Genomic DNA, 19267 nt, shown 5'->3' with positions numbered 1-19267 from the left:
CCAGTTGGTGGTTGTTCTGGGAGTCCTCTTCTTAAACCTTGCATTCTTTTCTCCTCGTTCTGTGAGGTAGAATTTTGCACGAAGAAGACGGTGGTCTGATCCCGTTTGGAATTTTGGGACAACAGCAACATCGGTTAGGCAAAACCGCCGATTGAATATGATGTGGTCTATTTCATTGTGGAACCGTCCATTGGGAGACTCCCATGTCCAACGTTTAGATTCAGCCTTTTGGAATTGTGAGTTACCATGGAAGGTTTTGGTTGACATGATGAACTCAGATAGTCTGTCGCCCTGTTCGTTCCATTCCAGGCCATGGGTTCCGATGTGGAGTTCATCGACTGATCTTCTTGGTCCTATCTTGGCATTAAAATCACCGACAATGATCTTGTAGAAGGTGTGATCTTCTTTATAGAACTTCTCCAGCTCCATGTAGAATTTCCCAGTTTCTCTTTCACCATAACTGGATGTTGGTGCATAGACAACAAAGATAGAAACTGCCGGTAGTGAGCCACATTTATTCAAGTGTAATCGTCCGATTTGGGTTGTTAGGCATTCAAATGAATCAATGCTCGTGACTAAGTTTGTGTTGACAAGGATACCGACACCACCGACGCCTCTTTTATCACATGTTCCAAGGAACAGTTCTTCTCCAGTGTCAAAAACAGCATGATGGGATTGATGTCTTCTCGTTTCGGTCAGACCAATGATGTCGTACTTGATCTTTCGCGCTTGTACCATAAGGTCTTCAATGGATGCAGCAGATGCCAGCGTACGAGCATTAAAAGTACAGACAATCATTTTTGTTTTTCTGCGTTTTGGCAGCCTATGTCTGCCTTGGTGTTTTATCAGCCTCTCCTTCCATATCCTTCTCGACTCTGCATATTCAGGGTTAGGGAAATGAGATCCATTTATTACTGGATTTGGCATATCAATTTGGTCTATTTGGCATAGACCACGGATAGCTTGCCAGGCTCTGCCGTGCGGGTTGGATATTTAAGGTACCCTGAAAACTTAGAGAAAAGTAAATAAATAGTCGCGCGGCCGCATTCGCGCTCCCGGGAGGTTGTTGTGATAATCTCTGGATCCTGGCCGTTGTTGGGGTTACACGGCAGTTGGAGGGTGTAACTGTCTAGCTACTGACAGGTCCAGTCCCAAACCGTGCAGGCTTGGAGATCTCAGCCCCGGGTCTCACACACCTGGGTTCCTCTGCCAGTTCTGTTATATCTGAGGCTTATCCAAGTGTGTGGAGAGTGGCCCCAGTAAGGCCTTGGTTGGGGCCTGGAGGTCTTCAGCTGTTGGGCCCTGGCGAGGATAGTCAGACACAGGGTAGGAGACTCTGCCTTGTGCTCTCCCGGGAGGTTGTTGTGATAATCTCTGGATCCTGGCCGTTGTTGGGGTTACACGGCAGTTGGAGGGTGTAACTGTCTAGCTACTGACAGGTCCAGTCCCAAACCGTGCAGGCTTGGAGATCTCAGCCCCGGGTCTCACACACCTGGGTTCCTCTGCCAGTTCTGTTATATAAATTTATATATATTTATATAAAATTATATATAAATAAATAAATAATTTTAAAAGCCATAAGAGGTGCACTGACTTCCATGAACGCTGGAATCAGACTGCCTGCATGGGTCCCTCTGCATTAATACTAGGTAACTCTGGACCTTAAGTAGGTGCTTTTACCCTCTGTAACTTTCACTTTTCTCTCTGAAATTAAAATAGCAATAGTATTTCCATGCATTCTTTTTTATTTTTTTTCCTTTTTGGGTCACACCCAGCAATACTCAGGGGTTACTCCTGGCTTTGCACCCAGGAATTACTCCTGGCAGTGCTCAGGGAATCATATGGGATGCCAGGGATCAAACCCGGGTCAGCCGCGTGCAAGGCAAATACCCTACCTGCTGTGCTATCGCTCCAGACCCATTTTTTTAAATTTTATTTATTTTTTCCTTTTTGGGTCACATCCATGCATTCTTATTGTGGGGATTAAATCAGAGAATCCACGTAAAGCACGTAGCACAGTGCATAACACACAATTAAAATGCAGTAAAAATGATATTAATAGTAGCATAATTATCACTATTCAACGAGTTAGTGACAGAGTTATGACAAGGACTCAGATCTCTTGATTCAATCTAGTGCTCTTCTGTGTAGTCTCTGGGCTGCTGGGGAAAGCTCCTAAGGCTCTTCTTCTTGCCGTCCGGGTTCGGTGGGCTCAGGCCACTTGCCCACCCGGGGCAGCCCATGCCATGGGCCGAGGACGAAGGAGAAAATGAGGGCCAGGCTGGTTGAAGGAAGAAACGAGGGCCAGGCTGGTTGATTGATGATCAGTTACCATTTATTCCATTCTCCCCACGCGCCTGTTCCAGTCTCACTAAATTCCCCATTCTAGTCTCACACTGCCCCTCATTCCTGTCTCCTCCTGTCTCTCCTGCTCATCTATCCACGCTCCCTCTCACTGCCTGTCTCTCGTCTCTCCACGCACCTGTTCCTGCATTCTTCCCTTACATTCTTCTCCCTCTGTCCCCCTTGCTAGTCTCTCTGTGCTACATCTTGCTTGCTGCCCTGGTCTCTCTCTCTCTCTCTTCTCTCTCCACATGGGGGTAGCCTCCACACCCTGTCCTGTAGCAAAATAAACACATGAAAGCCCTTCCTTTGCTCATAGTGAAAATACCACTTAAGGTGTTTTACTCCTTTCCTTAGTCCAATAACTTAATTAACATCTTAATTCTACTTCTTAATATTAGTTATTTTGTATGGACACAGTAAGAGATACATTGGGCTTGTAGGGTATGAAAGGCTCTCCTGGGAACATCTCACCACAAACTCAAACTACAGTGCTCAGGCCGGATTAATAATTCCTAACCCTAGCAAGGTCCGAATCTAGTTATTACTTTTTGGATCATGACAAAATTTGTCCATGACCATGCTCTTAACTTATAGTTAAGCATTATGGCACTTTGGCCAGGCCCATTTTGTTGCGAGGGTAGCTCATCGCTTGCCCTGGGTCCATCCAGTCCCTAATCAGGACCCTGCTTTTGGGGTGCTAGGAAGTAAGGGCAACTGAGAGGCTTATGTCAAGAAAACAGATGTCCAGAAATTAATATTATCTGGAGTCAATTAACTCCCAAGTTACAAAAGCATAGTATTAACTGTCTTCCTGTGTCTATACAAAAAGGACATTGCTCTGAATTAACTATGCAAAGGACTTACAGAGAAGAGAAAAACAACATTTACAAGTCAACAGAGCACAAAGAAGTTACAAGTAAACACAGAGGAATGGGAGCACTGTGATGGGAGTAACGCAATAAACCTAAGCTCCCTGCAGCAAGGCTGAAAGGACAAACCAATGTTATCCTACATCCTTCACTATGTAGGATTCACTTCCATAGCCTAGAAAGGATGAAAACTTGCCTTGAACATTATAGTTGTGCCAACTTAAATCTACTTAGGCCTAAACTTGAGAACTTTGGTCTGGTGTACCCTTTACGTCAAAGCACCTAACCCTGTGTCTGGAAAATCATAATCTCTTAAGAAATGTTTATTGGCTGGAGAGATAGTACAGGGATTATAGCACTTGCATTGCACAGGAGCCCACCCAGTTTGAGATCAAGCACCACATATGGTGCCCCAAGCCCTACCATGAATGATTCCTGAGGACAGAGTCAAGAGTAAACTCTAAGCACCACTGGGTGTGAAGAAAGAACAAAAAGAAAAATAAAGAGATGAGAGAGAAAGAGAAAAGAGAAGGAAGAGAAGAAAAGAAAATATGTTTATGAAGAACAGGAGAACTGTTCTTCAGTAGGAAGCTTGCGTGGGTTGGGAGAACAAGTTAAAGAAGGGAGCACTAGGACAATGGTGGAAGGGAAAATACCTGCTCTAGAGGCAGGCTGTGGGGTGAGAGGGAAACGAGGGACATTAGTGAAGGGAAGTGGACAGTGGTGAAGGGATTGCTGTTGGAACATTGTATGCCTGAAACATTAATGAATAACTTTGTAGCACTATAATTCATGGTGATTAAAAAATTTAAATATTAAAAAATTTAAAGATATGTTTTTAAAAAGAAAATGCATGTTTATTAACTGAAAAGATTTTTCCCTCTATTCCTGTTGTGGTTTTGCTGACCAGGGGTTGTGATACTTGCATACTGTTGTTGCTGTGCTCACTGGAGGGAGGGTCACAATTAATTGTGGCTCTGGTGATCACAAAGGACAGTGAGTGACCAATGTTTCAAGGATCACACTCACTCAGCATGTGGGGCGGTGCCTACAAGGCAGGCACTCTACCACTGAGCCACATTCCCAGGCCCAGAAACATTTTTAAACGACCATAGAGTTGGAAGAATGGCACTGACTTCTATGAGGACATTTCTTTTTCAGAAATGTATAAAGAAGGGAAGAATGACACAAAAATATGCATGTTCCACACACTTGAATCTCTGCAGGCCAGGGAGGGTTAAGAACTGCAGCAATAGCACAGGGATTTAGGCATTTTCCTTGCATGTGGCTGACCACACTTTGATTCGTAAAACAGCACATGGTCCCAGAGCACTACCAGAGCTCAGAGATAGAAACAGCTCCTGAGCACCACGGGGACTGAAAAGGGAAGAAGAAGAAGAAGAAGAAGAAGAAGAAGAAGAAGAAGAAGAAGAAGAAGAAGAAGAAGAAGAAGAAGGAGGAGGAGGAGGAGGAGGAGGAGGAGGAGGAGGAGGAGGAGGAGGAGGAGGAGGAGGAGGAGGAGGAGGAGGAGGAGGAGGGTGGAGTTCCTGAAATTCCTTGAACTTTCTCAAGTTTTTTTATATGCAATTTGTGTATTTTCCTTTAGCTACTCACTTGAAAGAGATTAGAGGTCGCCCCCAAAGCCTCCGTCCTTCTTGGAGAGCCTGGCAAGCTACCAAGAGTATCCTGCCCACATGGCAGAGCCTGGCAAGCTAGCTGTGGCATATTTGATATAACAATAGCGGGTCTCATTCCCCTGACCATGAAAGAGCCTCCAATACGGCAGTGTTGGGAAGGATGAATAAGGAGAGGCTGCTAAGGTCTCAGGGCTGGGACAAATAGAGACGTTACTGGTGCCTGCTTGAGCAAATCGATGAACAACACAGTGATACAGTGATACTTTAAACAACCTATACAAACTCCAGGTGGGAGTTGATTCCTTCAGAAAAGAGGAGGGAAAGATAGAGTTGATACGTCTGTCTCAATTCATGTTAATAATATTAAATTGGCAATAGCCTTTGAGGGTTTGTCACCTAAGTAGAAGAATCTCCTGGGAATATTCAGGCCCACAGGCTCAAAACCATTCTACCCAACAAACCGAGTGCACACTTTGTGTGCAGGAGGTGCCAGTTCTATCCTCAGCACTGTGTGGTCCTCTGCCACTCCCCATGCCCCAGTATGACTGGAGCAGAACAACCACCAAACACTGAACTGCATCGTGGCCCCTGAGCAACTGCCAGGTGTGAAAAAAGCAACAACAAAAATTAAAAGAGTGAAAGAAACCATCAACAAGAAAAAAGACAAATGATGAATAGGGAGTCAATTGAAACAAATGATGGGGGAAAGAACTATGTCCCAAACTCATATCCTACCTATCTGTACATATTTTATGACTTCAAGTGATTGTCTAAGAGACACCTACTATGCCTTGTTCCTGGCCAAAGTTTGTATTTTCCAAGGTCACTCTGTCTCCTAACTACGTTAATACTCCCACGGCAATAACTGAATAACCCTGATCTCTTAAGATGCCTGCTTTTGAATGCTGGACTATTATTGTTGCTGTTGTTTTACATCCCACCAATCCTTTGGCTCACCCTCCTAAATCATATGCCCCTCTTGTTTACGACTATTTCATGGAGGAGGGGTCTTGGAATAGCTTCGTGAGGTGCCCCTGGCTATACTCTAGGTGCTAATCCTGACTTTTTGTTTGAGGTCACTCCTAGTATTGCGTAGGAGATCATATGTAATACCAGGGATGGAAGTTAAATCAGCCATGTGCCAAGCAAGTGCCTCAACCTCTGTATTATGTCTATGGCCCAATTTATGATCATTTCTATCTGTTCAGGGTCTCAAGGCATATTCTCTTCTTATCAGAAAACAATTTGCAAAAACAAAAGAAAGAAAAACCATAAAAAGGGTTTCACAGAGATATTGCAATGGTCTGTAGCACATTCTTTGCTTGTGGGAGACACAGGTTTGATAGCACCTAGCACCACCAGGAACATCCCCTGAGCCAGCAGTGGCCAATGAGCCCCGCTGGCCCCCGGTGCCAAAAGTCAAAATCAAACCGACTTAAAACAGTAACAATCTTGGTTTATTCCTGCTACTTCTACTAAAACATGCACTTATCAGAAGTAAACAGAAGATCATATGTATTCCTACCTGAAGCTCACCATACCTACAAACACTCTCTCACATACACCTTTTCTCCCTGAAGTATAGCCTTGTTAATTTTGTAAGTGCTGTATGAGAGGTGAATTTGGTAGAGAAGAGAGCCTGGTCATGAAGTCATCAAGTCAAACTGAAACAGGTGTGGTGGCAGCTCCCACAGTGCTTAGCCAGGGAAAAGGCTGGTCAGAGCAGGCACCTATCCAGGCTTGAGTTATGTCACACTGTCTCCTCTTTTTCATTTGTTTGACAAAGGCCCACCAGTGCACCAACTCATGGCTATCACCTATTTTTGTTTCCAAATCAAAAATCAAGATTACTGTGCTCCTCATTTGTGGAGTATAAAACAACATAACATGATGCTGACACCTAAGGATAGTAGATACATGCAACAGGTAGATTGCTCCATAGCTGGAAGCCTGACTCATGAGCAAAGGGGAAAAGGCAGCTGGAATAGAAAAGGGATCACTAAGAAAATGATCACTAAGCTTACACTATGTAACATATGATACATTTTATTTACACATCATTAAATGTGCACACAAGGCAAACGCCCTACCGCTGTGCTATTACAAATAGCACAGCGGTAGGGCGTTTGCCTTGCGCACAGCCAGCCTCGCCGAGCCAGGTTCGATTCCTCCACCCCTCTCAGAGAGCCCGGCAAGCTACCGAGAGTATCTCGCCCGCATGGCAAAGCCTGACAAGCTACCCATGACGTATTCAATATGTCAAAACACGGTAACAACAATTCTCATGATGGAGACGTTACTGGGCCCGCTCGAGCAAATCGATAAACAATGGGAGGACAGTGCTACAGTGACAATGCTAAATGTGCAAAGTACTACATTTGGTGTAATAGAGTGTACATTTTATGTATTGTCTCATGTATTGTCTCCAGTTCCTGAACCGATTAATCAACATTTACTGAAGATCTATGACCCCCAACTAAGAAGAGAACACTTGTCCCTGTCTTGAGTTCTGGTTAGTGGAAGAGATACACACATAAACAATTAAAGTATGTGATTGGTGCTATATAGATGTACCAAATTTAAATAATGGTTCAATTTAAGAAGTTTTGATTTTAGGGCCGGAGAGATAGTACAGTGGGTAAGGCATTTGCCTTGCATGCAGCTGATCTGGGTTCAATCTCCCACATCCCATATGGTCCCCCTGAACCTGCCAGGAATGATTCCTGAGAGCAGGGTCAGGGATTACCCTAAGTATTGCCAGATGTGGCACGAAAATAAAATAAAAAGCTTTCAGCTTTATGATAGTGTGAACATACTTATTTAGTAGAAAATCATGGAAGGTCATTCTCTCATGGTTTGGGGCAATAGCAGCTAGCTGCAACTCCCAGTAAGCATGCTCATGTTACACCATTTCCAAATATAATGTGTTAATCGTGATATAACTCCACATTTGTTGTTGTTGTTTTGTTTTGTTTAAGGGCCACACCTGGCAGGGCACACTAACTTCCAACCGATCAGACTTGTGTACTATTTTTTTCAATTTGAGGCAGTGCTCAGGAATCACTCCTGGTGAGGTTCAGGGGACAATATAGGGTGCCAGGGATTGAACCCAGGTTGGCTGCCTACAAGGCAAGCACCCTACCTGCTCTCCAGCCTCTTCATCTTAAGTTGTGGGAGATCGGTATGGCAAAAGCCTGCTAGCAGTGCGTGAGAATACAAAAAAGAGAGAACTGAATATGAGGGAGAGGGGGAATACTGAATGCGTATTTATCAGATTAGAGATTTGAGGAGGGGTAATTGGAGGGAGGACATCCCAGTATGCACAGAGAAAGGCCTAAGAATATGGTACTTCCCAGGCCAGGGAAATGGCTCAAAAGATTGATACCACAAGGTTGTCCCGCACCCACCCCATAAAAAAGTAAGTTGTTTTCCATGAAAGACTATATAAGACTGCGGCTAGAGAGATAGTATAGTAGACACAGTACTTGCCTTGCAAACGGCCAACTCGGGTTGAGTCCCTGGCAACACATATGCTCCCTTGAAGACTTTCAGAAGTGATCCCTGAGCACAAAGTCAGAAGTAGACCCTGAGCACAGCCAAGTGTGGTCCCAATTATTTTTTTTAAAAAAAGAGTACACAAGTCTAACTGGTTGGAACTTATTGTGCCGAGCAGATGAAGAACCAGAAAAAGTGGAAAGTGGCCTGAATTTAAAGAGACCTGTACGTAGAGCATTTTAAGTTAAGCAATGGGAGAAATCAAAGATGTTTTAAGCGAAGATTTTATATGATCACATATAAATAAGAAAGATTACAGTTCTCCTAGCTCTGTGACCTTAAGTATTAGGGTCTTCATCTGTAAGTCTCCTCCACACCCCGTGTACAATCTAGATAAGTGGTAGTAGCCTTGGGTACAATTTGGGGACAGGAGAGTGTTCCTGTTTGTTTGCTTTGGGAAGATGGATTTCCAGAAGCTTGCTGAGCAGTTTTTTTAAAGACCTGATAAGTTTGGAAACCTCTGAAGAATATGATAAGAAGAATATAATAATAGAAGTATTTATTTACATGATTGATTAGAGGAATAAATGAACGAATGTATATAAAGCAATCAGCACAGTACCTGACAAATCAGCACTCCTCTTACAATTAGGAGTGTTGGCCCAGAGGTAGCCAAAGGGCTAGAGACATGGCATATTGGAGCCCCAGGTTCAATACTGACCGTACATCATATGATCTCTCCCACACCACTGGGAGCGATAGAGGGGTTCGGCAGGGTGATACCATTTCACCGAAACTCTTCAGTGCCACCCTCGAGTACATCATGCCACGACTGGAATGGGAAGGAATGGGAGTGAAGATAGATGGTCGGCAACTACACCACCTCCGCTTTGCTGATGACATTGTTTTAATAACACCAAACATTAGCCAAGCAGCACAAATGCTGGCCGACTTCGACCGTGAGTGTGGAAAGGTTGGACTACAGCTGAATCTTACGAAGACAATGTTTATGAGAAACAGGCTCATTCCTGACGCCCCATTCGCTCTCAATGGAACGACCATCTCCGAATGCAACAGCTATGTGTACCTAGGTCGAGAAGTCAACATGACAAATGACCTGGCACCTGAGCTGCGCAGGAGGAAGAGAGCAGCTTGGAACGCCTTCAAGAGCGTCAAAGAAGTAGCTAAGAGGACGAAGAACCTCCAGCTCTGGGCACATCTCTTTGATTCCACTATTCTTCCTGCATTAACATATGCCTCAGAGACCTGGACCCTACGCAAACAGGATGAGAACGCTATTCGGGTCTCCCAAAGAAGAATAGAAAGAGCTATGCTTGGAATATCAAGTTTCACTCAAATGAGAAAAAGAATCCGGAATTCCGACCTCCGTCAATGATCAAGAATCAGGGACGCTGTCTCGTTTGCCAAGGTGTCAAAAATCAGATGGGCTGGTCACATAATGAGATTTGGAGGCAACCGCTGGACTAGAGCTGTTACCGACTGGATTCCACGGGATGTCAAAAGACCGCATGGCCACCCACCTACCAGATGGTCAGACTTCTTCATCAAGACCATGAACGATCGGTTTGAGGCTCTTTGTGTTCCTAGAGCGAACAGACGCCATTGGGCTACACTAGCACGCGACAGGGACAAATGGAGACGTTACTGGCTCCTGCTCGAGCAAATCAATTAATGGGAAGTCAAGTGATCAAGTGATCAAGTGAATATATATGTGTAGTCACACTTGTTTTTTAGAAAGAGGAAAGAAGGGAGAGAGAGGGAAGGAGGAGGGAGAGTATGCATCCCAGGTTGTGATGCTGGCAGCAGAGAATAGTCCCTTCTCCAGTGTTTTCTTAAGAAACTTTCTTGGTAGGACAGAACATAAACTAGAGATAAGAAGACTGATAGTACGAGGTCTCATTAAGATGATATCGGAATTTAATCCATGACAGTTACGACCTTAAGCTGAAACTTGGATTTAGAAGTGAAAAAGCAAAGGGCCTGTCTAGCTTGTGAGACTACATCCAGCAGGACAGCCCTTAATCAAATTCAGTTTAAGGGTAGTCAGAATGTAGGGACATAAGTGCAGAAATCGATAGAGTTCAACTTGGGATCTGTTGAATTGGAGAAGTGAAACTCCGGAAGATGAAGACCTGGAGAATATCAATATTTAAGGGAAGGCCAGAGCCAGTGACCAAAACTGTTTGGTCAGCTACTGCGCGGTCATTGTGAAATGCAATGACGGGGGCTGAGGGCCTGGGGAAGACACTATCTCCAGCTAGCCTTGTGTAATCTCTTCAACCAGCTCCCCAACGTAGAAACAACCTCCTTTCTAGGCAGGTCTCTGCTTTGCTGCTTCTTTTTCAGTTCTTTGCTTTGCTGCTTCTTTTTTAGTTCTTTGGGGCATTTTTTGCTGGTAGAGACCACTTCCCCCCCTCCCTCTCTTAACACAAGGAAGGAAACGTTTAGCAGTTTTCAACTTGATCACCTAGGCGACCCCGAATCGCAAGGGAGTGTGTGAGAAGAGAAGCAAAGAGAGAAAAAATGATTTTTTAAAAGAAAAAAATCGGTGACGACCTCTAATAATCAAAGTTCCACCTCCCCATATCCTGCCACGCTGCTCTCCAGCCCTTCTTATCAAAGCCTGGCCGCGGAGCAGGACGGGAAATGTAGTCCTCAAGCCTGACCAGGGTGGCACTACTGAGGAACTCGGTTTCCCAACTGGCTCTCCAGGCGCGTGCGCAGATGGCTGCCCCAGCGAGTGGTAAACAGAGACGTCAGGCGGGGGCTGCTGCTTGGAGCAAAACAAAAGGGAAATCCGGGGGGCGGGGGGTGGGGGGTTTGATTGGGGAATCGGTACAGGAACAAGAGAGGCTTGGGTCTCGGGGACGTAGACCCCCTCCCTTTAAGAGTGGAAGGAAGAGAGGAGGCGGGGGGGAGGGGGAGTCAGGGGAGGGGCAAGTGACGCTGGGGAGCGGAGCGTGGGGGAGGGCAGTGATACGGGTGGAGGAAATTTGGGAGGAGTGTCGGGGGGCAGCAACTTAAAAGGGGGAGGGAACTGCAGCTGAGAGACGTTCGGTGATGGGAGCGCAATGTATGAGGGGATACCATGCCTGGGGTTTAAAAGAGCAGGAAGCTTAGTGCGAAATCAGAGGAAAAGTGTCTACGCTAGGCGGAGGTTACAGGTGGTGCCTCCGAAAGAGCTCTGGGGCTGCAGGCTGTAGTGGAGAAGAGGCGCTTGAGTACTGTGTGGAAGGGACAGCTTTGGGGCTAGCGTCCCGGGGCGAAGGGGGAAGTTCGAGACTTCTGAAGACTGGCAGGAATGTGCCTCCTGGCCCTCGGTGCTTCCCCCCTGGGGGGAGGCATCGTGAGGGACTGTGGCAGGCTCCTCTGAACGCTGAGCTGCAGAGGTCCAACTCCACGTATGGATCCAGGGAATGAGAATTCAGCCACAGGGGCTGCTGCGATCATAGACCTCGATTCTGACTTCGAACCCCAGAGCCGTCCCCGCTCCTGCACCTGGCCCCTTCCCCGACCAGAGCTCGCTACAGAGCCGTCGGGGCCACCCGAGGTGGAGCCTGGTCTGGGCGAGAAGGTACACCCGGAGGGGCGCGCAGAGCCGATCCTGTTGCCCTCCCGGCTCCCAGAGCCGGCAGGGGGCCCCCAGACCGGGATCCTGGGGGCTGTAACAGGTCCTCGGAAGGGAGGCTCCCGCCGGAATGCCTGGGGAAATCAGTCATACGCAGAACTCATCAGCCAGGCCATTGAAAGCGCCCCGGAGAAGCGGCTGACACTCGCCCAGATCTATGAGTGGATGGTCCGCACGGTGCCCTACTTCAAGGACAAGGGTGACAGCAACAGCTCAGCAGGATGGAAGGTAACTATGATCCCCCCTTACCTCTGCCCCAGCACCATCTGTACCTGACCCCCAGCCTTCTGAGATCTAATCTGGGGACCCTTTTCCATCCCCACCCCAGAAATCCACCTTCAGTAGTCAATTACACAAACATTTACTTAGGCCATGCTCAGGGCTTGATGCTGGAGGATCACAGATGAATAAGACACTGTCCTTGCCCTGGAGAAAATTGAATTCTCTGCTCCCTGCTAAATACTCCCAGCACTTTGGCTTGGACTGCCCCAAACACTTATTCCCACAGAGAAGCCTTTATCCTATGTACAGCTTGAACTGTGTGGATTCCCCACGTGAACCGAGCCTCCCTACCTTCCCCACCTCCCACCCCAACACCTTTTCTCCCATTCCTGTGGGATTGCTTGAATTCCCTGCTTGTCTCCCAAAACCTCAGTGTAAAGGTACTGTTTAGAACTGCTCACTACCTAGGAAGAGGGAATGGAGAGGCAAAAAGGTTCTTTAAACAGTGATATTCAGGCCTGGGGAGATCGTCGAAAGGGCTGGAGTGCATGCTTTGCATGTGGGAGGCCGGGTTTGATCACCAGCACTGCATTGTCTGATGCAAGGAGCAGAGCCCCCCCCCCCCAAATACAAGCGTTTTGCAGGGTGTGACCCAAAAAGAGAATAAGAAAAGTGATATCTATATATTAAGGTAACTGATCTTCTACCAAGGAAAAGGAGCAGTGCGCTACCTGCCTCGGTTTCGTTTATAATGCCACTATATTCTTCAGTGAAAGGGGCCATCAAAGATTAAGGAAAACAATTTTAGGTACTGCTGAAAAAATATCAGGCATGGAAAACAGAGATAGGGCTCAGAATTTAGAGCACATTGGGTGGGGTGCTAATTTACTTTTCGTAAAGAAATTGAGAAAATACCTTGAAGGATGCTCTGAAAAATTTGTCCTGAGAAATACAGGATTCTAAGGCCTGGAATGTGGCCCAGAGGTAAAGCCCTGTATGCATAATACTTGGATTCATATCCCAGCACTGGGGGGAGGAAAAAAACCCAAAGAAAAACAACAAAGAAATTTGGAGCTCTAATCACAAAATTTGGGTTCTTCAACTCGTATTGATGCCTCAGATCCTAGTGAGTAGTAAGATCAGCATACAAGGAAATACGGAGTGTGGACTAAGCAGAGAATCTTCTGCTGGACATTAGAGAGCAAGAAAACAGAAATGCAGTAGCCCTATGGGTTGGGCAGAACAAAAAACAGGACAGCTGACTGAGACCCTTGGCACTATTTCTGGGTAGACTGCCACACCACAGTCTTAGTTCAGAAAGAGCTCCTCTCCTTGGACCCGGCCTACACAGCTGTTTTTCTTTTCCCTTAGGTTCATTTTTCCAGGATAGAAGAAATAACTATGAACTGTTAGTAACACTGTGAGAGTGTAATCCCTCCTTATATTCTTTTTTATTGTTGTTTTGAGTCCATACCCCACGGTGCTCAGGGACTCTGCCTGGCTCTGTCCTTAGAGATCACTCCTGGAGGGGCTTAAGGAACTATATGGGGTGCTGGAGATTTAACCCTGGTAGTCTGCGTGCAAGGCAAGCACCTTTAAAATGCTAGATCTCCAGCCCCCTACTTTATTTTTGGGGATTTTTTTGTTTCTGTTTTGAGGTGTGGGGGTACAGTGCCTGGGATTTAACCCATGTGAGCCCTAATTGGGTGCTTTAGTTTACAAAGTCATTTAGTGCTTTTATTCTATTCATCATCACAGAAATTCTGAGATTCCTCATTTTTACATATTCTAAAACTTTGGGGTAGAAAATAGTGGAACACAGACTTGAACACAGGTCTGATTATAAATCACATGTCCTTTCTGCTAATCATGCCACTAGATTCTCTTCCCTGGCGCCTCCAAGCCCCTTCACTCTCTATTGGGGGAAGGGGGCGGGGAGCCTCATGCCTGCACTGGCTTTCCTGGTGAGTTGCCAAGGTTACTCCCACCCCACCAGGGGGCGGCACTCGCTTGGAACAAGAAATCTCAATCTCAGTGGCTTGGGGAGCAGTTAGCGGTCACCTCTCCCCCATCTAATAGGTAAGAATTAGGGCTTTCTAATGGGTGATAAGAAGTGGGGAGAACAGTGCACCTTCTCAGGAGATCCAGACTTGAAAGATAGAAAGGGGGCACATTTAGGTGTCACTTATCATTGTGGTCTTCAGTTCCTAAAAACCCTGGTCAGATAGACAAGTATGATTCTCTGAAGGAAACTAGAAATATCACTGCAGCCAGAGCAGTTGAAGTGCCATTACTGAAGGTTGCCAGAGAGACCAGTAGCTCTTTGGCTAGAGAGTCCTGGAACTAAAAGCCACTCCAGCATCTTTACCCAGGCAAAGGGTCTCCTTATCTGGAGCACCAGTCAGAAACATATGAAGTGCTTTCTGACTGTCCATAACTTCAGCTTCCTAGTTGCTGCAAGCACTCCTGGGCTCCTCCCTAAATACTAAAGAGTTCCATGTAGGAGGTCAAATGCCCCTAAGGTTAGAGATCTTGTGCACAAATTCCTGAGAAGTAGGGGAAAGAATGTAGAAAAAAGAAGGGAGGTTGGGGGTGAAGGGGAAGAAACACATGAGGATGGTATAACTGACCTGAGGAAACTAGTAAAAACAAGCTGCTCTGGGGGCTCAAGAGGCAAAATATCAGCAACTAGGGGAAACACAAAGCTTTGAACATCCATGGTACACAAGGGATTACAAAGTGAGCACATACTGGTTAAGAGCACCTACCTTGCTACCTTGTCAGTGTTTGGTCATGAGTTCAAATCCCTGGTGTCTCATATGTGCTGAATGTACTCCCAGCAGCGGCTGTGTGAGCCTGGAAATGCTACTGCTGCAACGATGGGCACCACAAAAAAGGAGGAGGAATAACTGACAGACTTTTGAGGGGAACTCTCTATCTGAGGATCACCTACCAATCAGAAAACAAATATTGATTATGTGCTTGGAGTTTGAGTATGTACTTACTGGCAGCTTAGCCCTCCGAAGCGACAGTGTTGAGGATTGTTCCACTCGGTCTGGGTCGTTGGCACAGCCTCATTGGGTGCCTATTGAAACACTGTAAACTCCACAGTACAGCTTGGGTAAGGTTGTGGGGAACAGATGAAAAAAGTGCTTTGCAAGAAATTAGGCTGCATAAGTCAAGCTAGCATTTTTAAAAGAGAGGGAACATCGTAAGTTGGTCTTGCTAAGCTGGCAGGCTTTAGAAACAGATGACCCTCTCAGGATTAGGGAAGGCCATGGGGCGGAATGTACCTTGTGTATCTGTAGCATACGGCACAGCATGGAAGCCTGGTCCCAGTGTAGTTGAGCATGAGTGACCAGGAATGGGGAGAACTCGAAGGAAATGAATCTTCAAGTCCTGCAGGGGGTAGAGCACTGGCCCTTCTGAGCTTTCCGCCCCTCTGCCTATTCGGAGAACTGGCTCTCAGGACAGGGTGGGCTAGGCTTGGGGTGGTGTTAAGCCACTGTTCCAAAAACTTCACCCAAACCTGTGTTCGAGGAAAGGGGTGGAGCTGTGGAATGCTCTTTCCCACCTGAGCGTTGTTCCTGCTGACCAAAGAGCGCATCTTCCCCACACCCACCAGCCCCAGGTGGGGGACACAACACCCTCTGCACTAGAGCGTCATTCACATAGTCTGGAGCAGAGGCTAAGCAGTTTGTCTCCAGGTGGGAACTGCCTAGAGGGTCCTATGCCCCCTTCCACCTTTCCTTGCCCCCACCCTCCATGCCAGGGACTAGTGTTGAGGCTCAAGGAATCCCCTGTTGTGCCCCAGCAGCCTTTTGAACTGCATGCTGACCGGCTCCTGACCTCCCTTTACTAGCACTTCATGCCCCTTTCCTGCTCCTTCTGCTCCCCCCCTCCAGAACTCGATCCGTCACAACCTGTCCCTGCACAGCAAGTTCATCAAGGTTCACAACGAAGCCACCGGCAAGAGCTCTTGGTGGATGCTGAACCCTGAGGGAGGCAAGAGCGGCAAGGCACCCCGCCGCCGGGCAGCCTCCATGGATAACAGCAGCAAGCTGCTCCGGGGGGGGCGCAGCAAGGCCCCCAAGAAGAAACCAGCTGTGCTGCCCACTCCACCTGAAGGCGCCACACCAACCAGCCCAGTGGGCCACTTCGCCAAGTGGTCAGGCAGCCCTTGCTCCCGAAACCGCGAAGAAGCCGATGTGTGGACCACCTTCCGTCCACGAAGCAGTTCCAATGCCAGCACCATCAGCACTCGGCTCTCCCCCATAAGACCCGAGTCTGAGGTGCTGGCAGAGGAGGAAATGTCCGCCTCAGTTAGCAGCTACCCAGGGGGGGTCCCTCCCACCCTGAGTGAAGATCTGGAGCTGTTAGATGGGCTCAATCTTACATCGCCCCACTCCCTGCTTTCTCAGAGTAGTCTCTCTGGCTTCTCTCTGCAGCATGCAGGGGTGTCGGGCCCTTTACACGCCTACAGCACCTCCCTCTTCAGCCCAGCAGAGGGGCCCCTGGGTGCAGGAGAAGGGTGCTTCTCGAGCAGTCAGTCTCTGGAGACCCTGCTCGCTGCCGATAAGCCGCCCCCTCCTGCTGATGTCCTGATGACGCAGGTGGATCCCATTCTGTCCCAGGCGCCGACGCTTCTGTTGCTGGGGGGGATTCCTTCCTCCAGCAAACTAGTTGCTGGAGTCGGCCTAGGCCCAAAGCCCCTCGAGGCCCCGGGTCCCAGCAGCCTGGTCCCCAGCCTTTCTCTCGTAGCACCCCCTCCTGTCATGGTGGGTGCTCCCATCCCTAAGGCCCTGGTAACGCCTGTGCTCACCCCTCCCGCTGAAGCTCCAAGCCAAGATAGAATGCCTCAGGATCTGGATCTTGACATGTACATGGAGAACTTGGAGTGCGACATGGATAACATCATTAGCGATCTCATGGATGGCGACGAGGGACTGGACTTCAACTTTGAGCCAGGTACACTGCTCTCGCCCAGCCCCTCTACACCTGCCTGCCCAAGCATGGTAGCATGCACAACCCAGATACCCTTCAGCTATCCCACTCATCCCAGGATCTGAGCCCATGGGAAGCTGAGAACAGGAGGGGGGCGGTATGTGTAAGTCCTTGGAGCACTCCTGCTGGGGGACTTGGAGGGAGATGGTCCTATTGGAGTGACGTCATTTCCGGATGGGATCTCCAGACCCTCAGCAGTGCCGCTGCCCCCACCCCCACGCCCATGACCCTCTTACCTTGTTCTCTGTTCTTCTTCCCACAGATCCCTGAACCGTGGCTGAAAGCTTTTTCCCCCTGCTTCAGAGGTGGAGCCAGGCGTACCCATAGCCACTCTTTACCCTTGACTCCACCCTGGGAACTCGGGCCCCTTCTTTAGCGCTAGGGTGGGGTCTGCTCACACGGGTGTTGAAGAAATGAATGATCAAGAAAAAGCTGCCCCACATGGGGACTCTGGGGTGGGGGGAGGGAAAGGGATGGGAGAAAGGGAGCAGGTTTATTCTCACTGTGCCAATTAGGGGGTAAGGTCCCCTCTTGGGAGTCATCCTTGGCTTCCCCCATTCCCACCCCCTAGGTCTTGCCTTGTAACGTGGGTGGGCAGTGCTGTTGGAAATGTGAAGTCACCAGTGGCCTTACCTCTGCCTTTGGGGGCAGGATATTTTGTAGTCTTATCTGAGTTGGTCCAGGCTAGATGGAACCTGGGACTTTTGTTTTGTTTTTTTGTCTTTGTTTTTGTTTTTGCAGTGGCCCTTTAGGCCAGTGGAGTTTATGTATGGGGGCAGGGGAGGGTAGTGGGTACCTGGAAGGGCCAAGGTCTGGGCACTGGAGTGGCCTAACCACCCTTGGAAGGCTGAAAAGAATGGAAAGACTTTTCTAAACCTTTAAGGAAGTATAAACACAAATATTAGAAACTTTGAACAGTGGCAAGGTGCTAGTGATGGAGCAAGTTTTTTTTTTCTTTCTGAAGGCTATATGTCCGTGATATGAAGCAAACACTACAGACAATACTTAGAAAAACACAGGCGGAGGGTTGGGAGATGGAGAAGAGACAACTCCAGATGACAGGGACCCAGGAAAACTGCCATGGGAGGCAGAGCTGAACTAGCAGAGTTCCTGCTGGGACCAGAATGACCAGAATGCAGCCCCGACTTCTCCACATAGTCCATGAAGCCCTAACTTCCGATTTCCTGAAGAAAAAAACTAAGCCAGATCCCCTTATTCTATCAGGTTGTGCCTGGGAGCTTGTGGCGGTGGCAGGGGGGTTGTGGCCACATTCCCCTGTGGCCCCACCATGGTGGATTAGGACTAAGGTGGTAGAATGCTCTGGAGACTGGGGATTAATCTGTGGCCAGGGGGAGGGGGTGGAACGGGGAGAGCTGGGCAGGAGGGAAAGATTTAGGGCAGTGAAGTTGGGCACAGAGACCTCCCTGTTCAAGGCCCCTACAGCTGTCCCTGCCCTTCTTCCCCTCGCCTGACTGCAGGGGTTATGTGGAAGCATCTGTGTGAGGACAGGAGGGGAGGGGAGGGACAGGGAAGGGGGAGTTTGGCCAATGGTCTGGGAAATGAGTCTCGATGGAGAGGAATGTGGATCAGGTTTACTAGCACCTGCCAGGGAGGCCATAGGGGGCTCCCTCTTCCCCCACACCAGCCCCCAAAGCAGCCCCTCCTCCTCCTGAGCCGCCAGTTTGCATTGTCCCCTCCCCCATCCCTGCTGTGGGTTCCCATCATTTCCTGTGTCAGCGCCTGGCCTACCCAGTTTGTCACGTGCTATATTTGAGTGGGGAAGTGTGTCAAATCAATAAATGAATAAATTCAATAAATGTCTATAACCAGCTCTGGTTTCTGCTGCCTCCCCCGTTTGGATAGGGGAAGGGAGGGGGACTGCCCGGAAGCACAGAAGTGGGGGTGGGGAATTTGGGTGAGGAGATGGTGGCTGGCTGGGGAGCCAATCTGATCCCCTAACTCCAGCAGAAGTAGGCGGGCTGGAATAGGCCTCCCAAGGGGAGGTAGTGTGACTGAAGAAGCCCCCACCGCCTACGGTATCACAA

The 19267-nt window shown here is 48.1% G+C and overlaps 1 protein-coding gene across 1 annotated transcript; it reads left to right on the top strand.

Moving 5' to 3' along the window:
• The first annotated feature begins 11331 nt into the window (after nucleotides 1-11331).
• FOXO4 (forkhead box O4) lies at nucleotides 11332-19053 on the top strand. The gene is made up of 3 exons (XM_056130085.1): nucleotides 11332-12224; nucleotides 16124-17186; nucleotides 17485-19053. The coding sequence occupies exons 1-3, from the start codon at nucleotides 11772-11774 to the stop codon at nucleotides 17490-17492; spliced, it is 1524 nt and encodes a 507-aa protein (XP_055986060.1). The 5' UTR covers nucleotides 11332-11771; the 3' UTR covers nucleotides 17493-19053.
• Nucleotides 19054-19267: the final 214 nt, after the last annotated feature.

Source organism: Sorex fumeus, unplaced genomic scaffold (assembly GCF_029834395.1).
Source record: "Sorex fumeus unplaced genomic scaffold, SorFum_2.1 ptg000073l, whole genome shotgun sequence".
In the NCBI taxonomy this organism is placed as follows: Eukaryota; Metazoa; Chordata; class Mammalia; order Eulipotyphla; family Soricidae; genus Sorex; species Sorex fumeus.
This window is presented reverse-complemented; position numbering and strand designations above follow the sequence as displayed.

Excerpts from the sequence above, each read along its gene's own strand:
- FOXO4 (XM_056130085.1), top strand. The coding sequence starts at position 11,772 with ATGGATCCAGGGAATGAGAATTCAGCCACAGGGGCTGCTGCGATCATA. Across the intron at positions 12,225-16,123 it reads ACAGCTCAGCAGGATGGAAG|AACTCGATCCGTCACAACCT; the intron begins GTAACTATGATC and ends CCCCCCCTCCAG.